At 43.2% G+C, this 19,499-nt stretch overlaps 1 protein-coding gene across 7 annotated transcripts in view; it reads right to left on the reverse strand.

The window, feature by feature from the left end:
* ARHGAP32 (Rho GTPase activating protein 32) overlaps positions 1-19,499 on the reverse strand; it is a 409,701-nt gene that overhangs the window by 20,864 nt on the left and 369,338 nt on the right. For all 7 annotated transcript variants that reach the window (XM_030538283.1, XM_030538282.1, XM_030538279.1 and 4 more), the window contains 3 exons: positions 3,941-4,043; positions 1,988-2,132; positions 1,097-1,179 (listed from right to left, as the gene is read on the reverse strand). In XM_030538283.1, the coding sequence (XP_030394143.1) occupies positions 1,097-1,179; positions 1,988-2,132; positions 3,941-4,043 (331 nt within the window). The remainder of the gene's footprint in view (positions 1-1,096; positions 1,180-1,987; positions 2,133-3,940; positions 4,044-19,499) is intronic.

Consider the following 19,499-nt stretch of genomic DNA (forward strand, 5'->3'; position numbering starts at 1 on the left):
CCTGCAATGGTCTAAGTAGTCAGGGTCACCCTTGAGACTGCTTTACGGCACACTGACATCACAGCAACCATCAGAAAGGCCTTGCTGCCCATCCAGCCAACAGGACAGAACAACTTGCCCCTGTAGAACAGGCATGGTCCAGCCAGTTACTGCACACTCCAGTGTGGGGATAGTCTATGGTATAACTGAGGGCATTCGGGGCCATGCTGGGGAAAGGAGAGGGGCTGGGTGGCTGCAGCATGGCATGGCAGTTCACTAGGACAAAAAAAGAAGCTTGGATTCCTACGCTGCTTTTCCGACTGCCCAATTCCCAAATGCTCCCTCCCTTTCTGTAATGCATGTGGGAGAGCCATTCCTCTCTGCTGTCGGCAGAATACCTTCCCTGCCAACCCTGCTAGTTAAACAGATGTGCTGCCACAGCTGCACCTGTGCAACTTACATTTGTACCTCTGCAGTGCTTCTTTTTTCACATTATTTCAGATGCAGCATCTTCATCTGTCACCAGACTAACTGGTCTTGCTGGGCAAATCCTTGACAAAGTTCTGATTCTCCCGCTACTTGCGCCATTCCTCTCCCTCTTACTTCAACCTACGGGTTTTTGTCCTCATTAAAAATATCCTGTGCAAATTCTCACCACCCACTTCCCCTCTCTATAATGAAATCTGACTACTTGGCTGTGATGGGCTCTGTTTTCATCCTCTCCTGGCATACTGTATAGAGTAAGGCAAATAAGATTTATGTACAGTATGTGTTGTTACTGATCTAATTAAAATATGTCAATGTTATGCAGTCAGCGATCCTTCCAAGTGTGCTCAACTATGCAGGAAGAATGTGGCCATCTTAGCGGGGGGGAAATCAGAAAGCACACAATAATATCAGCCTTCCCTTCATAAGTGATGATTGTATATCAGCCAAACAAGTGATACCATCGTGCTGCAGCACAAGCCTCAATATTTAGCATAACATGATTTCGGTTTCGTCTGCACTGGTGACCTTGGTCCTGGACAGGCTGAGGATGGAAAGCTAGGGCCCTGGTGCACTGTCAGAGCAGAAAAAGAATGAATGCGTGTGCTGGGGTAAAACTACGCACACTAACCTGTAGTGCGGTGGGGGTAGTTGCTGGATGACATCATGAATTTTAACCAATCGCTCTTCATCTGTAGCAGCGGACACAGCATCCTGGAACAAAACAAATTAAGATGCTAACACTGGGTGTTCACTAATGCAAATGAAACAGTTTAGATGGCGCTGACTTTGCTGGCATTTAGATCTGTAGGATCTACCTTCCCACCGAAGCCTTTAGGCTGCCCCCTTCACCATGGAATCTGTGTACTGAGCAGGTGGGCCTGCATACAACTAACGTTAAAGGCAAGATTCAATGAAGCTGGCTCAGGAGCTATAAGTTGCACCTTGATGGCACAGAGTGACTCCGTGTGCTGCAGGGAGGGTGACATTCATCCCAAAGAAGGGCAGCAACCAATATTCCCAGCAATGCCCTCCCTTGTTGGCTATGCCATCTGTAGTTTCTGCTGGGGACTCCTCAAATGCTATGGGGATTCACACAATCATTCAAACCTCCAACGTGCCTTCCTCCTGGTGCTCCAAGTCTAGAGCAGGGTATTGTGCCCTGCCACAACTGTACGCAGATCCCAGTAAGGGAACAGCAAAGGGCACTGTGAGCCTGGAGTGCTGGACATGAGCACAGCAGTGTGTGGCTGCTAGTTTAGCTTCAGCAGCAGAGTTGTTGGAGTAGCATGCCCAAACAGGATCTGCCCTAAGCCAATGCCTTTGAGAGCCCCGTTTTCCCAGGTAACCCTTTTTAAACTAAAGAGAAAGAAAGATCTTCAGCAGGATCCATTTCAGAATCTGTCTATCTTATATGGCCTCTGTTACCAGGCTTTACAAAACAGGTGGCTCTGTCATTCCTGTTGATCAAACCCACGACATTGCCCAATCCATGGAAACCGAGATATCGGCTTGTACTTACTGAGAACTTCTCGTACAGCTGATATGTGAGTAGGGGGTTGGGGAGCTCGCGGAAGTAGAGCTTACAGAGGGAGCCCACACAGTGGATATCTTGAATGTAAACATCTTTAGTCAAGTCGGGGATCTGCTCCGAGTCAAACTCGTGGCTAGAGATGAGAAAGGCAGAGGGAGGGAGAGAGGGGTGAGAAAAGCCAAGAACAAATCAGAGTCAAAGGAACACAAGAGCATGCTTTACAGAAGAAATAAATGGCTTAGAGCCAAAGCTGCAAGAGTCACACTTGTGCTGTTGCATACTCACAATTTTCCAAAATGGGATGGTTTCTTATGAGGCATCGTCGGTTGCAATTACATCTAACTGGCTAGCCCAGAAATCAGATTTCCCGTAACAAGGCAGACACCTTTGTATTTTAAAGTGTCTATTCTCAACACCGTTGCAGGCAATTTACATCTCTAACCCCAGTGATTGTGACTGAGAGCTGCCTAGGTAAAATTCGCCATGGGCCAAAATGAAAACTTTACCCCCTTTCAAGTTCAAAAGCCTGGAAACTGAAATTATAAGCAACACTGAACATTAGGGCCTATCAACAGCTGCTGTACATCGAAACTACTGTGTGCCGAAATTCCTTGGAGACAAGCAAGAGAGTCCAGCAAGAATGAGCAGAGCCAGGAACCACATGAAGAAAACCCGTGTGCATTCCCTTGGTTTTCACACAGAGAGGAAAAGGGAGCGAGAAACCCAAAGCACAAATGTTTATGAAATAAAAGCTGCATTCAGAGGGTCAGGCCTGGCAAGCCTTGCTTCCCACTAGAATATGTGCATGGAAATTCCTGTTTCCAATTAGCCAGGGACTAGTGTAGTGAGTCAGGCCACTGGGAGGGGTGAGTAGAGGACTGCTGTTGCTGAAACTCCTCCACGAGATATAAATCGAACTGCCGATCCCCTATGCAGAACAAGCAGCAAAGAATCCTGTGGCAACTTATAGACTAACAGACGTTTTGGAGCATGAGTTTTCGTGGGTGAATACATGCATCTGACGAAGTGGGTATTCACCCATGAAAGCTCATGCTCCAAAAAGTCTGTTAGTCTATAAGGTGCCACAGGATTCTTTGCTGCTTTTACAGATCCAGACTAACACGGCTACCCCTCTGATCCTATGCAGAACAAGACACTCATTCCAGAATAAGAGACTCCAAACATGGAGGAATTCAGGAATAGTTATTTCAGAATAGCTGTTGCTGAATAACTCCAGGTGTAGATAAGCTCTTTGGGGAAGGAGCAGGGAGAATTTTTAGATCTTATTTAAAAGTGAAGTGGGATGGAGTGAGGTGAACGCAAAGGAGAATGAGCTCTTCCAGCTAGCAACCTCCACGGCAAGGGTGCAGGGTTCCTTGTCCATCAGAGATGGGCTGATAGTATTCTAGAAAGACAGGCAAGGCCCTGTCTACTGGGAAACCTGCACTGGTATAAACTAAGATGGGAATTTAAACTGATATAGTTACAATTAATGCAAACCCATGAGGACACACTTATTTCAGACTAAGAGTGGCCTTTTTTTTAAAGTTTTATTTAAGTCAACTGGAAACAGGTTTAAGCTAAATCAAAATATGCTGCCCTTAAACTGAAGTAAGGGCCTACGCACAGAGGGGTTGCACCCGTTTAATAAACTGGTTTAAAAAGGTGATTTAAGTTAAACCAGTCACACTTTGTCATGTAGACAAAGTTTGTCATTTCACTTCAGAACCTCTGTGGAAAAAGAGAGAGATGGGATTTTAAATGTTCCAGAGCCATAGCATGCTGTTCATGAGCAGACGCAAGCTCTGGAGAGCTGCTGTGATGGTACCTCCCCATCTGTTCTCCAAGACTCCCACCGCTTATCACTGAACTCTAGGATTCTGAAACCAGAACATTTAAATGAGCATGTGCTGGGATTCATCAAATACAATGCAGTCATACCGTAGCTTCTGGATATTTGACGCAATTCCCGACAGCCGGTATATTCCATCCACAATGCCGTGTTTCTCAATGAATTCGGTGCAGCTCTTGAGGACCTGGGGGACTAAAAAGAAAAAAGGGCTAGTGTTTAGTTGACCATGTTACTGAGGGCCTGTGATCATGTCAGATCTCATAAGCTAAGCACAGAGGGGCTGCTTCCCTAGTCGCTACTTGGATCGGAAACCAAGGAGGTGTACGATTTATTCTTACACAAGATGCCAACTCTTATCAATTTGCCATGTGACACAGATTGTGAATAGGTCACGTGGCAAATTCCCTTACATCAAGTAATATATGCCATCTGCCAGGAACACTGTTGAACTTGGATGCCTTATTCCCCCTTCCCACCCCATCCACTCTACTGCTGTTCTGCTTCACATCAGGCACAGAAGCAGATGAACAACCTGGGCAAGGAAAGGAGCAGACACTTTCGGTAGTTCCCTAGAAATAAGCAGATGCATCTCAGACTAATGTACCATGAAACATAGGACAGTCTGCAATTTGATGTTTTACCTTCTATATTCACAGTATCTCAAGCTGCTTTCCAGAGACTGTTGGGCAAACGAAGCCCCTTCTACCCCACAGAGCCTTGGAAATAAAATCCTTCTTTACAGAGCAAGGCATTGACCAGAACTGGTTACCTCCTGCTCAAACCTGCAAGTGCCTTGGGATCTTCACCCTCCGTTGAAGGGCAACCTAGAGGAGTGGTTCTCAACCTTTCCAGTCTCCCTTTCTGGAAGCTCATTTGTCTCGTGTACCCTCAAGTTTCACCTCACTTAAAAACTACTTGCTTACAAAATCAGACAAAAATACAAAAGTGTCCCAGCACGCTGTTACTGAACAATTGCTTCCTTTCTCATTTCTACCATATAACTATAAAATAAATCAATTGGAATATAAATATGGTTCTTACATTTCAGTATATGGTATATAGAGCAGTATAAACAAGTCATTGTCTGTATGAAATTTTAGTTTGTACTGACTTTACTAGTGCTTTTCATGTAGCCTGTTGTAAAACTAGGCAAATATCTAGATGAGTTGATGTAACCCCTGGAAGATCTCCACGTACCCCAGGCTGAGAACCCTGACCTAGAACGCGGGCCCGAGCTGCCTAACCAAAGTCCTGTGTCACAGAGAACAAACTTGGCATGCTTCCATGGCTTTGCGCTCCTGGGGAGCATTGTATGCAAGTCATAATTAGACTGCAGGAGCAGGCTGTTCTGACAATTTGGGTTGTTGGTTTTTTCCTTCCTTGACTTGATGCAAAGAGTGGGATATAGTCATAGCAATACATTTACTGCACTGGTTTATTCACCATACCAAGAGATTGGATAGTGCTGTTAGAGTCAGCATGGGGCAAAAACACAAAATCAAAATACTATGGGCCCATCCACACCAGAAATTCCACTGGATCAGGCTACGTGTTCATCTCCTGTCCTGGCTACCACAGTGAGCCATCCTGTAGCAGAGATGGGATGCTGAACATATACTGACCTGTGCTAAAGCTCTGGATGCAGCATGGCTTGGAGATGTGCTCGAAAACACATGGTTAATTGTGTCCCTTGACATAACCGTAGTTCAGTATAACATGGTTTCACTTATAACGCGTTAAGATTTTTTGGTTCCCAAGGACAGCGTTAAATTGAGGTAAAGGTGTACTAAAGCTGCCTACCAAAAATCTGACAATAGAGAGGCAGCTGGTGTCGTGAGACTACTCCCCATCACGATGACTAGTGCTGTCTCATTGAGTGCGTGGGCTCCTGTTGTCTGTCATATGCATCTGTCTCTTGCCTTATACTTATTGTGAGCACTTTGGGGCAGGAACCATCTGTTTGTACAGCACCTAGCACCATGAGGCCCTGATCTATGACAGGAGCTCCCGGGCGTCACCATAATTCAAATAAATAATAAGAAAAGCTAAATAATGTGCACTGTTGTTTTTATTCCCTTTCTGGGCAATATCATGTCCAACCTCTGGATACGAGGTAATTCCCCTTCAGGGAAACAACTCAAAGAAACAACCACCTCACCTGCACTTCAGGGTGCTAGAGTTAATTGATAATTACTCCATTTAAACATCCACATCCTGTGAGGCCCTGAGCAACTTGTGTATCTCCTGTTCCCGGATCAGGCATCCCATTCCCACCTCTCCCTCCCTTTGCCAGCCCCAAGTGACTGACATTCCAGGCATTGAACCGTAGAAGCCTGGGAATGTGGAAGCATTACCAAAGGAGACCCCAGCATGTTTTATCACTGGGGTGACTCAAGGAATTTTACAGCATCTCTCCTTGGGCATTTATTTTATTTACTCATTGACTAAAAAGGTTAACTCTTCCCCTCATTTTCAAGGGTGTTTTAATTCATCTTGAAATCAGACCCTTTACAATCCTCTACCCTCGCTTTGTTTTCCTCTTTTAATCTTTCATAACCTTAGCAGCCGTCTTTCTGTTGTTGTTGGGTGTTGGTTTTTTTGTGTGCATTACCGGAATCTGAATTATTTGTTCAGCCTGGGGAATGAGACCTCCCACTGAGTCCCCCTGCAGCAATGTCATTTTTACAGAATTTCAGCAATCAGTGAACTACTGCACAAGCCAGGGTTGGCTGGTTAACAGACCATGTCGCAGAGAACTGCAGCTGCTCAGCTGAATTCCACACAGAGCGAGTGATCATTTAACTTTTTACAGTCATTCGAACAGGAACAATGAATATAAACTGAACAGTTGTATATACTGTAGCAAACCTTCTAAACAAACGCTGTCAAACTATGGATGTCATTACGTTCCAATACTCTCTAAGAAGCTTAGCAAAAAGCAATTAAATGAAGGAGCAAGACAGTGAGATGGGAAGATAATAACTAATAATTTTTCTCCATTAAAAGAATGCCAATATAACCAATGAGTCCCCATAGGAACTCACATACCATTAGTAGATCCATCCCCAACAGCTGATGAAATACTACAGCTATTTTTACTCTCACTTCCCTCACCATCTCATTTTTGATACCATAGTGTATGTCTACACTGCAATTAAGACACCCAACAGGTAGCTCGTGCCAGCTCACTCACCTCTAACTACGGCATACTGCACGTACTTTGTGTGTTTTTCACTGAAGCTGGCTGAAATTTTTGGAAGATACAGAATTTTTAAAAATCGTCAAAAAAACCAAACTCACTCTCACAAAATTGTTACCATTTTGCAACCAGCCCTGCTTTTCAGCTCTTTAGCCATTTGAGTTTCAGCAGCCTCTTTTTCCTTCTTTAAACCTGCCCTCCCAGCTGTTCTTCCCACCTTAAGGCACAATAGCATGGGGATGTGCTTCTATATCAAGGTGAAATTTAAAAGTGTGAATTACTTACTTCTTTTTTATTACCCCATCCATGCCAAGCCAGAAAGTGGCCTTCAGGTGACATTTTATAAGCATGCAGCCCCATTCCATCCTCTACTCCTGCACACTCAGATAACTTCACTCATCTCCTTCCGCAGTTCACTCCTAAATCCTGAGCCTAACATCCTCCCATGAGCTAACAAAATTTAAAAATAAAAGATCAAGCCACAAACATAGACTTCCTTCAAGATGCTGTAGGGTTTGCAAGAAATGACCCATGTTCAAAATACTCATATTACTAAAGAATGAAGATAAAGTCTAAGTCAACTATCTTGAGCTACACTATTTCCTGGCAATACCTCTCTCTTATCTGACAGAGTGACTTTTGTACTGTAGGTCTTAAGGTAATGGCAAAGTGGGGTTATAAAATATAAATGAGACAGCTACAAGAGCAGAGACACACCTTTGATGCCCAGGAATGGAATCAGCTTCAGGCTCGACTGTCTTGTTGCACCACTTAGGAAAGCACTTAACCACACATGCTTAAGTTCCACTGACATTTACGGGGCTGAAGCATGTGCTGTATGTGCTTACCTGAAGCCTCAGACTCTGTCTACACTAGACGGTCGTACCACTTTAACTGTATAGTAATCAGTGCAACCCTCCCCAGCCCTGAGTATGGATGCAGTTATATTGTGGTTTTGTATAGGAAGGGGAATAACTACTAGTATAAGGCAGTTTATACTGGTATAAGTGTGTCTACACTAGGCTTTTATTTGTACAACTATTTTGATTTTTTTTTTAAATCACACCTTTAACAGCAATAGTTATACCAGTAAAACTTTCAAGTGTAGACCAGGCCTTAGTGTTCCATAGACAGGTCCCTAAAACTTACAGCACAAAAAAAAAATTAATTAAAGAGAAATAAAATACCATTCTTGACATCTAAACAGAGGAGAGGACATACGAGCTGTTGCTGTACAGCATGAGATATTTCTTCCCGGGTTTTATTCTCCTCATGGCACTGGTATTTCAAAATGCAAATTAATTACCAAGCCCCTTGTGTCCTCTCCGTAGGTGAGGCATAAGGAATTTCTCTTATCAAGGTTGTTACTTTCAGCCGCTACAAAGGAAGCAAGCTGGAAAGAAATGGAGAGAGTTTTCCTTTTAGCAATTTTAATAGCTTATGTGTCCTTCTCAATTCCCCTTTCATACAGCTCAGAAGATCCCCTCTCAAAGAGCAGTAAAGCCACAGCGGGGCCTCGTCACAATGCTAAGCTGAGCCAAAAGGAGCATGGGATCCATTGGTTTGGAAGAGGGCAAGGACACAAGTGCCCATCGACTATGGAAACTGGACCGAAATAATTCAAAACTGTTGACCTTCAAAGATGCCAATGCTCACCTTTTTAGTGGTGCCCTTGGAGAGGTGAGTGCACCTGTGCAAGGTGGGGTCCCCACCAATTGTCTGCTGTATGGGTTATCTGGTTATTGCTATCATAGGGTGGAGTTTGCTGCTGGATTCAGCTTCTAGGTTATGATTTCTGTGTCAAGGGCACATAGGGATAGATTTCCAAAGTGATACAGGTGCCCAAAGATGCAGCTAGGCACTTAGTGGGTTTTACAAAGGTGCTTAAGTGAATCAGGTTCCTAACTCACATTGACTTTCCATGGGAATTAGGCTCCTAACTAGCTTAAATGCGCTTTCACACTCCTATCAATCTAAGGAAGCAAATATATATAACTAAATAAAAATAGGCCACATAAAATATGATTTTTCCCATTTTGAAGATTGGGAAAGTGAAGCAGAGATGTTAAGGAACCTGCCCAAAGATCACAGTCCTTTGTTCAGACCACAAGATCACACCTATGTTTCACAAAACTCTCGTCTCTCTCTCTCTGATCACGTCTACCCTTTAGAATCATTACAGATCATCCCCAAGTGACTGCAAGCTGCAACAAATGTGATTTTAGATTTGCATGTATCTCTTGTCAACCAGCAGGTTCCAGGATACAAAATATCAGGCCACACACTGAAATCAAGAGTAAAATCTAGCCAAACAGAACAGCAATATAAACAAAGGGGCTGGAAGACAATAGAACCCACAAGAGAAAAAAGCTGAAGTGGGCTGTAAATCCATACCAAACAGCCACACCAAATGACTGCCCCATAATGCACCTTTACAAGTTACTTCCTCCAGTTTACAAAGTGTATGTGGAATTGTCATAAATACCATCTCAAACACATTTACGCAAAACTGTACAAACAAGACAACATTTCTGTAGTGTACCAGGTAAAACGGACAGGAAATGAGTAATAATGGGTCAGAGAGATGGATGGAATAAGTCTGGGCTGATAAATGCATGGTGCAAGTCATAGAATAAATGTGTCAATCACCCTGTGTCCTGATTAATGACTTTTCAGTCTCAGAAAACCCACTTGAAAGCATCCAGGGCAAAAATTTTTTTTTTTTTTTTTTTTTGAACACAAAGAAAAAAGGAGTTGCTGCTTAAACAAATCTATTGATGTTGGTTGCTAAGATTCAAACCTGAAGTGTTTTGGAACTAAACTCCAGGATTTTTACACTTTCACATGATTAGTGTTATTTACTCTTTGTATTACAGTAGCACACACAGCCCCCAATGTGCTGGGCACTCTGCAAACAAAGACAGCTTCTGAAGCGAAGACCTTGCAATCTAAATTCATTCATCTTTAAAATGGCAATTTCATAGAAAATCTCTAGACTGAAAACAATTAGCCATAAAGGTCAGTTTGTGAGTAAAGATTACACTTGGGCCTCCGTAACATTTCAAAGATACACTGGGCACGTGAATTTCACAGACTGTTCATATTTTTAATATATTTATGCAATTTTTAAAAAGAGAAAGGAAACAGAAGAAAGACATTTGTGGTTTTACATAGCTTTCTATATTTTTAATTAATTTTTGCCTTATTGCTTATTTGCAGTTTTCCACATTGTTTTCTTATTCACCAATAAAAGCAAGAAGAGGCAGTGTAAACAGGGCCAATGCAGGTTGCCAATGTTAGGACCTCAAGAAAGGATTAAGTCAGACTTCAAATAGGGTTAGATTATTCTAACCCCTAAAGGCAAGGCCCCGAATTGTGGTTTTCCTCAAGCTGGCCAAGATTCAAGGGCAACAGCCAGACATCTATTGTAATTAAAAAATATTAACAAAATCAAGGGACTAATGAAATGAACGTGAAGAACCAAAGACGTGACATATAGGTTGCAAGGTCTGAGCTAAAGGAAAATTGAGAATGGAGCTGGTTTTACTCTGCCCACACAGAGCATCCCAGCTGAAATGTTGCCTCCCATGATCCTTTCTTGTTCTAACCTGTTTTACTAACCATATTCTTCCCCGTTGGAAGCCTGCAACAATTTATCTCTGAAAATATAACATAAACAATGGGGATCTGGTGAATCATAAGGAAGCTGGGATCCCTGGTGATGATAAACCACCAACGGCACTAGAACAGGTGGTGATATCATCAGAAACTCCAAGGAGGCAGGAGTGTCTTGGTTTAAAAGTTATTTAAAAGCACAAGGGAACAAAGCCTTCCCTTGGAAGTGAGCGGAGTTGAGAAGGCTTAGAATATGGCAGGCTAAGGACCCTGTCATCAGGGCCTGAAGAAATGCATCCTAGAATACTCAAGGAGTTAATAGAGGAGGTATCTGAGCCTCTAGCTATTATCTTTGGGAAATCATGGGAGATGGGGGAGATTCCAGAAGACTGGAAAAGGGCAAATATAGTGCCCATCTATAAAAAGGGAAATAAAAACAACCCAGGAAACTACAGAGCAGTTAGTTTAACTTCTGTGCTAGGGAAGATAATGGAGCAAGTAATTAAAGAAATCATCTGCAAACACTTCGAAGGTGGTAAGGTGATAGGGAATAGCCAGCATGGATTTGTAAAGAACAAATAGTATCAAACTAATCTGATAACATTCTTTGATAGGATAACGAGCCTTGTGGATAAGGGAGAAGCGGTGGATGTGATATACCTAGACTTTAGTAAGGCATTTGATACGGTCTCGCATGATATTCTTATAGATAAACTAGGAAAGTACAATTTAGATGGGCTGCTATAAGGTGGGTGCATAACTGGCTGGATAACCATACTCAGAGAGTAGTTATTAATGGCTCCCAATCCTGCTGGAAAGGTATAACAAGTGGGGTTCCGCAGGGGTCTGTTTTGGGACCGGCTCTGTTCAATATCTTCATCAATGATTTAGATGTTGGCATAGAAAGTACGCTTATTAAGTTTGCGGACGATACCAAACTGGGAGGGATTGCAACTGCTTTGGAGGACAGGGTCAAAATTCAAAATGATCTGGACAAATTGGAGAAATGGTCTGAGGGAAAGAGGATGAAGTTCAATAAAGATAAATGCAAAGTGCTCCACTTAGGAAGGAACAATCAGTTTCACACATACAGAATGGGAAGAGACTGTCTAGGAAGGAGTATGGTAGAAAGAGATCTAGGGGTCACAGTGGACCACAAGCTTAACATGAGTCAACAGTGTGATACTGTTGCAAAAAAAGCAAACGTGATTCTGGGATGCATTAACAGGTGTGTTGTAAACAAGACACGAGAAGTCATTCTTCCGCTTTACTCTGCGCTGGTTAGGCCTCAACTGGAGTATTGTGTCCAGTTCTGGGCACCGCATTTCAAGAAAGATGTGGAGAAATTGGAGAGGGTCCAGAGAAGAGCAACAAGAATGATTAAAGGTCTTGAGAACATGACATATGAAGGAAGGCTGAAACAATTTGGTTTGTTTAGTTTGGAAAAGAGAAGACTGAGAGGGGACATGATAGCAGTTTTCAGGTATCTAAAAGGGTGTCATCAGGAGGAGGGAGAAAACTTGTTCACCTTAGCCTCCAATGATAGAACAAGTAGCAATGGGCTTAAACTGCAGCAAGGGAGATTTAGGTTGGACATTAGGAAAAAGTTCCTAACTGTCAGGGTAGTTAAACACTGGAATAGATTGCCTAGGGAAGTTGTGGAATCTCCATCTCTGGAGATATTTAAGAGTAGGTTAGATAAATGTCTATTAGGGATGATCTAGACAGTATTTGGTCCTGCCGTGAGGGCAGGGGACTGGACTCGATGACCTCTCGAGGTCCCTTCCAGTCCTAGAGTCTATGAGTCTATGAGAGGTTCAGGCTGAGACTTTCAAGGCCATACGTTTTGGATATCCAGTCCCAGCTAAAATTAAATCCTCTACGAGATTTTGAAAACTGCAGTCTCAATTTTTAAACCCTGTACATTTCCCTCTCAAAAACTGTTTCAAATAGAAAGAAGACAAATCAGCTGCATCAATATATATTCTCCCTGTTTCATTTTGCAGCAGTAAGGTCAAGGAGAGGTTACTCACTTTGTGCAGTAACTGGAGTTCTTTGATGTGTGCGCGCCTTGCACCACTGATTGCAGATTTTTGGTAGCTGTGTCCATTCAGCCCATGCCCTACATTGCTCAGTACTGAAGCTATATAGGTCTGTGTGAGCAAACTGCCCTCAGTTCCTTCTCTGCCACAAAGTCCCACAGAGAAACTCTGAAGCAGTGGGGAAGGAAGGTGGGTAGTGCAGCACCATCTTGAAGAACTCCAGTTACTGCACAAGGTGAGAAACTGCTCCTCCTCCTCCTCCTCCTCCTTCGAGTCATGTCCCTGTTGGTGCTCCACTTCCAGTGACTCCCTAGCAGTATCCCCTTAACAAGGCGGGCGGTTCAGAACAGAGTCCAGCACTGAAGAGAGGATTGTGTTGCTTATTGCAGCATCTGATTTAGCAGCATGAACCAAAGTGTAATGGCTGGAAAACGTATGTACCAAGGTTCATGTTGCAGCTCTGCAGATTTCTGCAGCTGGAATGTCCTTGAGTAGGGCTGCAGACGTAGACTGTGATCTAGTAAAATGTGCAGCCATTCGTAGGGGAGGTTAAGAACTTACCTGGGAGGTAAGAACTCAAAATGATTATCTGGTTGGATATGCACCAATTCCAAAGCTTTATTTTTGCAGTGCAGTGCGAGGGAGAACACACTCTTCCCTAATTGACATAATACATACAAGCTATGTTGTCCCTCATGAACTTGATTTACTTGTTTTTGATTAGGGAAAGAAGGTGGAAGCCAGCATTTATGACAGCTCTCAGTTCTAGCAGATTGATGTGCAAGCACTGTTCTTGTTGTGACCATTTGCCTTGGGCTGCGTGAGGGCCCAAATGTGCTCTCCATCCCAAGAGAGAAGTGTCCATTGTTATAATGACTTATGGGGTATTCTGGATGAACAGGATTCCTGCACAAACCCAGGAAGTCCTTTCATCAGGTGAGTGACTGACTGTAGGACCCAGCTGAGTACAGAAACCTGTTTGTTGGGCACGTAAACTATCCTCGGCCATGCTTGGAGACACTGATAACCTGATCTTCTGCGTTACAAAAATGCAAGTTGTCATCTTCGGAGCAGACATGGCCTTTCTAGGACTTGATGACTGAGCAGCATTCTTTGGAAAAGGTTCTTTAGAGCGAGAAACCCATCGGAAGGGAGATAAGCCTTGCCCGTCATCGAATTCAGAAACTCACTCTGACGACTGAGTGGCTGAGACTCTTGACATAATCATCAAAACTAGTGTTTGGAAGACCCTGGAGGCGGGGATAAAGCAGTCAAGGTAGTAGTCTTCTTTTTATAAAAATCTCAACCACTTAGCTGGCAGTTCAGATGGTCAACAGAAGGTAGAAAATTGAGTAGGACGGAATCTTTGTCAAGACGAAGAACTGCTGAATTTCCTTTTATTTGCAGGCATATATATATATCCCCAAGGATCTAAGTGTAGCCCAAAAGTCCTTTAAGGCATGAAATGAGTCGTCTGCACATAGTTTGTGGCCATTAAATGGTAAGGACTCAATGGCTGATTGAGTCTCTTGGGAGAAACCAGACAGCTGAAGCCAGGAAGCTCATCTCATTGCTATTGTAGAAACAGACCTGGCTGCAGTGTCAGCCACATCAAGTGAAGCCTGCAAAGATGTCTTCATCAAGAGCTGACCTCCTGTATTATGACACTAAACTGATCTTGATGTTCCTGCAATAAATGGCCAATAAAAGCGTTATTAAACCTAACCAGATCAGCCACACCATCACTGGTTCATTCACCTGCACATCCACCAATGTAATATACGCCATCATATGCCAGCAATGCCCCTCTGCTATGTACATCGGCCAAACTGGACAGTCTCTACGGAAAAGGATAAATGGACACAAATCAGACATTAGGAATGGCAATATACAAAAACCTGTAGGAGAGCACTTCAACCTCCCTGGCCACACTATAGCAGACCTTAAGGTGGCCATCCTGCAGCAAAAAAACTTCAGGACCAGACTTCAAAGAGAAACTGCTGAGCTTCAGTTCATCTGCAAATTTGACACCATCAGCTCAGGATTGAACAAAGACTGTGAATGGCTTGCCAATTACAGAACCAGTTTCTCCTCTCTTGGTTTTCACACCTCAACTGCTAGAACAGGGCCTCATCCTCCCTGATTGAACTGACCTCGTTATCTCTAGCTTGCTTGCTAGCACACATATATATACCTGCCCCTGGATATTTCCATTACATGCATCTGAAGAAGTGGGTATTCACCCACGAAAGCTCATGCTCCAAAACCTCTGTTAGTCTATAAGGTGCCACAGGATTCTTTGCTGTTATTAAACTTATCATTCAGACAGTCACATTTTGACATCAGTGCCCAATGAGTCATAATCCTGAATTGTAAACGCTGCTGAAGAGTAACCAAAAAGGTTCAGTTACTTCTGGTCCTTGTTATATGAAGTATCTTTACGAATATGCCATCTCCCCCTTTTATTAACTGCATCCACAACCAGAGAATTTGGTGCCAAATGTGAAAACAAAAACTCAGTCTCTGTTTGGGACACAGTATTTTTTTTTATTGGAACACTGGCATGTAGGGGTCCCGCTGCTGGAGTTTGCCACATGGTCTTGGCTGCTCAACAAGAGCATCACTAATTGGCAGCGCCAGCTGTGCTGCAGCAGAAGTATGCAACATGTCCAGGATGGGAAGCCCGAAATTCCTTCAGAGGAATATGAAGCATGTCCATGACCTACTTCTCCAAAGTCTGGAACTGCCAAAGGTCATCAGCTACTGATGACATTACTGCCTTATCAGGCTATGAAGAAGCAATATTTGTAAGGGGAGCAGCGGGAGTTTGACCTCTTGCTCCTCAAAGGTCTCCTCTACTGATTCGGCACTGAGGGGAGAGATCGAATGTACCGAAGAAGAGGTCTTCAAAGTTCCTTCTGAAACTGAATTAGAGCCCTCAAAATTGCTGGCAGTACGTTGCCCGTGGGGTCACCTAAGACCAAGGAGGAGGATTATAAGGCACTGGGGGAGGGGGGCGGCCGTGGGTAGACATTGTTTGTTCTCCCAGGTATTAACAAGAAGGGGTCTTGTATCCTGCCTTCGTTGCATCTGCAAAGGGGAATAACATCTCCTCAAGTAAACTGGAGAGCCTTGAACTGACAGTTCTGAGTCTCAGTCCTGTACACCTCACATAATGTACAGGAGGTGACAATCCTTCTTCCCTGTAGAGGCTTGGGAAGTAGTGAATCTCACTACAATATGTGCATTCAGTAACCCTGCAGTTCTTGGTTCCAAGAGGTGTCCTGAGGTTGCAAAGGGGGGAGACTCAGGCTCATTTGGGACCCTGAGGTCTTTAAGGTACCAGAACTGTGGTACCGGGAAACCAACAGACCTTGGTACAGGCACTGCGGTTGTTCCCGATGTTGCTCTCCGGGGTGCTGATGACGGTATCAACGGTACCACAGATACCAGTGAGGCTATTCTCTTGCTACCGTGGGCTCTGATGGTAGTCATAGTAGTAGTCTTCAGTACTGTGCCTTTTATTGCTGAGGCATGGGACTTAGATTAAGTCATAGAGTGCTTCACAATACTTGAAATACTTGGAGCCTCAACAGCACTCTTCCTGGGCTTGAGGTCTCCAGTGACTGAATCTTCTTTGAGGAGGAATTTGCTATTCTGATCCACAGTCTTTGAGTGAGAAGCTCTTGGTACCAAAGGATCAGTTAGAGGTAACTCATTCATGGAGAGTGTCAGAGACCAGGGTCTCAACACTGCCTTCACCTGAAGCTCTCGGTGACTGTGATCTTGATGCAGAGAGGGAACTAACAAAAGTAGTGGGCCCCTGTTTGAGGGGGTTCTGTGCATCCAGATCCAAAGTCAGTTTTAAGGCTTGCTCCTTCATTAATAAAATCTATATTTAATTTCCCTCTTTTTCAGGATCTTCTCTTAAAAGAGGTGCAAATCTTGCACTTGCTTGGCATATGCAAGTCTCCCAAGCAATGAACACATTGAGAATTCCTATTCCTGTTGTTCAACAGAGGAAGCACCTGTTAAAATCCAGGGAGCTCAGCATCCCAGATATAAGAAAAAAATTGCTTTTGACCCCCACAATAGAAGAAAAAAAAATTATTTTGGTTAAGAAAAAAGAGAACAGGATCAACAGTTCCAACAACTATAAAGTAATAGGAATATTATAAATTAACTGAAGAACTAGGTCTATATACTATATTCTAACTCTAAAGAGACAAACTGGCACTAAACTCCGTCTCTGGCTGAAGGCAGTTGAGAAGGAACTAAGGACGGTCGCCCATGTAAACCTATCTATCTAGCCTCAGTCCAGGACACGAGAATGTGCAGGGTGCCTGCATGGACTGAATGGGAACTGCTACCAAAAATCTCCGATCAAAGGTGCAGGGCGTATGCACCCCTGAAATGGAGCATCCACAGGGACACTGCTCCAAGAAGAGTATTTATTATTGTTAATAACACATCACTGCCACATTCCAAAAGTGTTCAGCCCATTTAGACACAAACAACCTGTTCATAACAGCCTTGCATCCATATTTAATAATAAAATAAACAAAAATATCTAGCTCTTCTAGAGCACTTTTCATCTTGAATTTTCAAAGTGCTTTATGAATGAGGTCAGTATATTATCCCCATTCTACAGATGGGAAAACAGACAAGAGTGTGAGCTCTCCACATTTACAATCAATTTTAGGATTCACACAGGAAGTTTCATTTCTAAGGCCTTGTCTACATTGCCACTTACGGCACTGAAACTTTCTTCGTTCAGGGGTGTGAAAAAACACCCCCTTCAGCGATGCAAGTTTCAGCGCTGTAAAGTGGCGGTGTAGACAGTGCTGTAAATTGGCATAGCTCCCAGCGCTGGTTGCTATTCCCCTCGCAGAGGTGGTTTTATTACGGCGCTTTAACATCAGCTGTGTAGACATACCTTGATTCTCCTTAAGAGCAAATAAGTATGCTGCCTAGGCATTGCAATGCATGGCGTACCCAACTCCCTCCTGAACACATGTAACCCTTGCAAACAGGATTTTTCACATTTGAAGAGGCACTTGGTGAGTGTGCTTTCAGAAAGACACACTTCGCTTCCATCCCTACCTGTGCCATAATGCGAAGAACCAAGATGCTTCCCTTATCAGGGACTATACTATGCTCAGAGTGCTGTGGGTTGCCACTCCATAAAATACTGCAGCATGGCAGATGTCAGCAGAGCAGAACAAACTGGGTCTCTCTCCTGGCTGATGAAGAAAGACAAGCCTGGGTTGCTTCCAAATGACTTCATCAGTGGGGAAAGGTATTTAAAAGCTAAAGTAGTCGCACACTAGAATTAAATGGAGGCACACATCCCATTGGCATGGAAGTGACCATAACTGAATTGATCTGCACAATAAAAACCAATATACCTCAACACATTCATTATTTGTAGAGATAAACCTGAAACAGAAACCTTGAACTCAGCAGCCCCCAAATCATAAAGTTGACAGCTGAAGTTACAGACAGAAAAAAAAGGACAGAGAGAGGAGACAGTCTTTATATCTGTATGAAACGTGTATATTGTCATAATCTAGTATCACAAGTGGAAACCACTAACAGGTATTATCTGCAGTTAGTTCACTGAGACATACTTAAGTCTGTACCCACAAAGCAGCACCAATGGGAGTTGGAAGGCCTGGATTCTTGACTCGTCCACTTGCTTACTCTATAGCATGGGACAAGTTATTTAATCTCCCTGACTCAGTTTCTGCATTGGTAAATGGGAGTAATGCTACCTGGGATGTTGTGAGGACTTATTAATGTTTGTAACGCACATTTAGCATATGAAGTGCTCAATTAATGGTATATCTTACATCACTGCCACCACCCACATAAGACCTTGCTCTGCACTTTAAAGGAGCAGAAACTTTTATTTAGAAAATGCTGGTGCTGGATTCTTAGCAGTGATGGGAAGGATGATTTTAGGGCTAAAACACTGGATTTAGGAGATGTGGGTTCAATTCCAGAATCTGCCCAGACTTCCTGTGTGACCTCGGGCAGATCATTTAGGAGCCTAAGTCCCACTGACTTTGAAAGAGATTTCCTTGGGCTCCCAAGTGTGTCTTTTGAAAATGGGATTTAGGTGTTTTTGAAAATGTTACCCTTAATCCCTCCATGCCTCAGCACCACATCTGCAAAATGGGTATAATGATACCTCCTGTCCCCCATAAGAACAGCCATACTGTGTCAGACCAAAGGTCCATCTAGCCCAGTATCCTGTCTTCTGACAGTGGCCAATGCCAGGTGCTTCAGAGTAAATGAACAGAACTGGTAATCATCAAGTGATTCATCCCATCGCCCATTCCCAGCTTCTGGCAAACAGAAGCTAGGGACACCATTCCTGCCCATCCTGACTAATAACTATTGAAGGACCTGTCCTCTATGAATTTATCTAGTTCTCTTTTGAACCTTCTTTTAGTCTTGGCCTTCACAACATCCTCTGACAAAGAATTTCACAGCTTGACTGTGCATTGTGTGAAGAAATACTTCCTTTTGTTTCTTTTAAACCTGCTGCCTATTAATTTCTTGTGTTATGAGAAGGAGTAAATAACACTTCCTTATTTACTTTCTCCTCATCTGTCATGATTTTATAGACCTGTCATATCCCTCCTTAGTCATCTCTTTTCCAAGCTGAAAAATCCCAATCTTATTAATCTATCCTCATACGGAATCTGTTCCATATCCCTAATCATTTTTCTTGCCCTTTTCTGAACCTTTTCCAATTCCAATATATTTTTGTGAGATAGGGAGACC

This window comes from Gopherus evgoodei, chromosome 19 (genome assembly GCF_007399415.2).
Source record: "Gopherus evgoodei ecotype Sinaloan lineage chromosome 19, rGopEvg1_v1.p, whole genome shotgun sequence".
In the NCBI taxonomy this organism is placed as follows: Eukaryota; Metazoa; Chordata; order Testudines; family Testudinidae; genus Gopherus; species Gopherus evgoodei.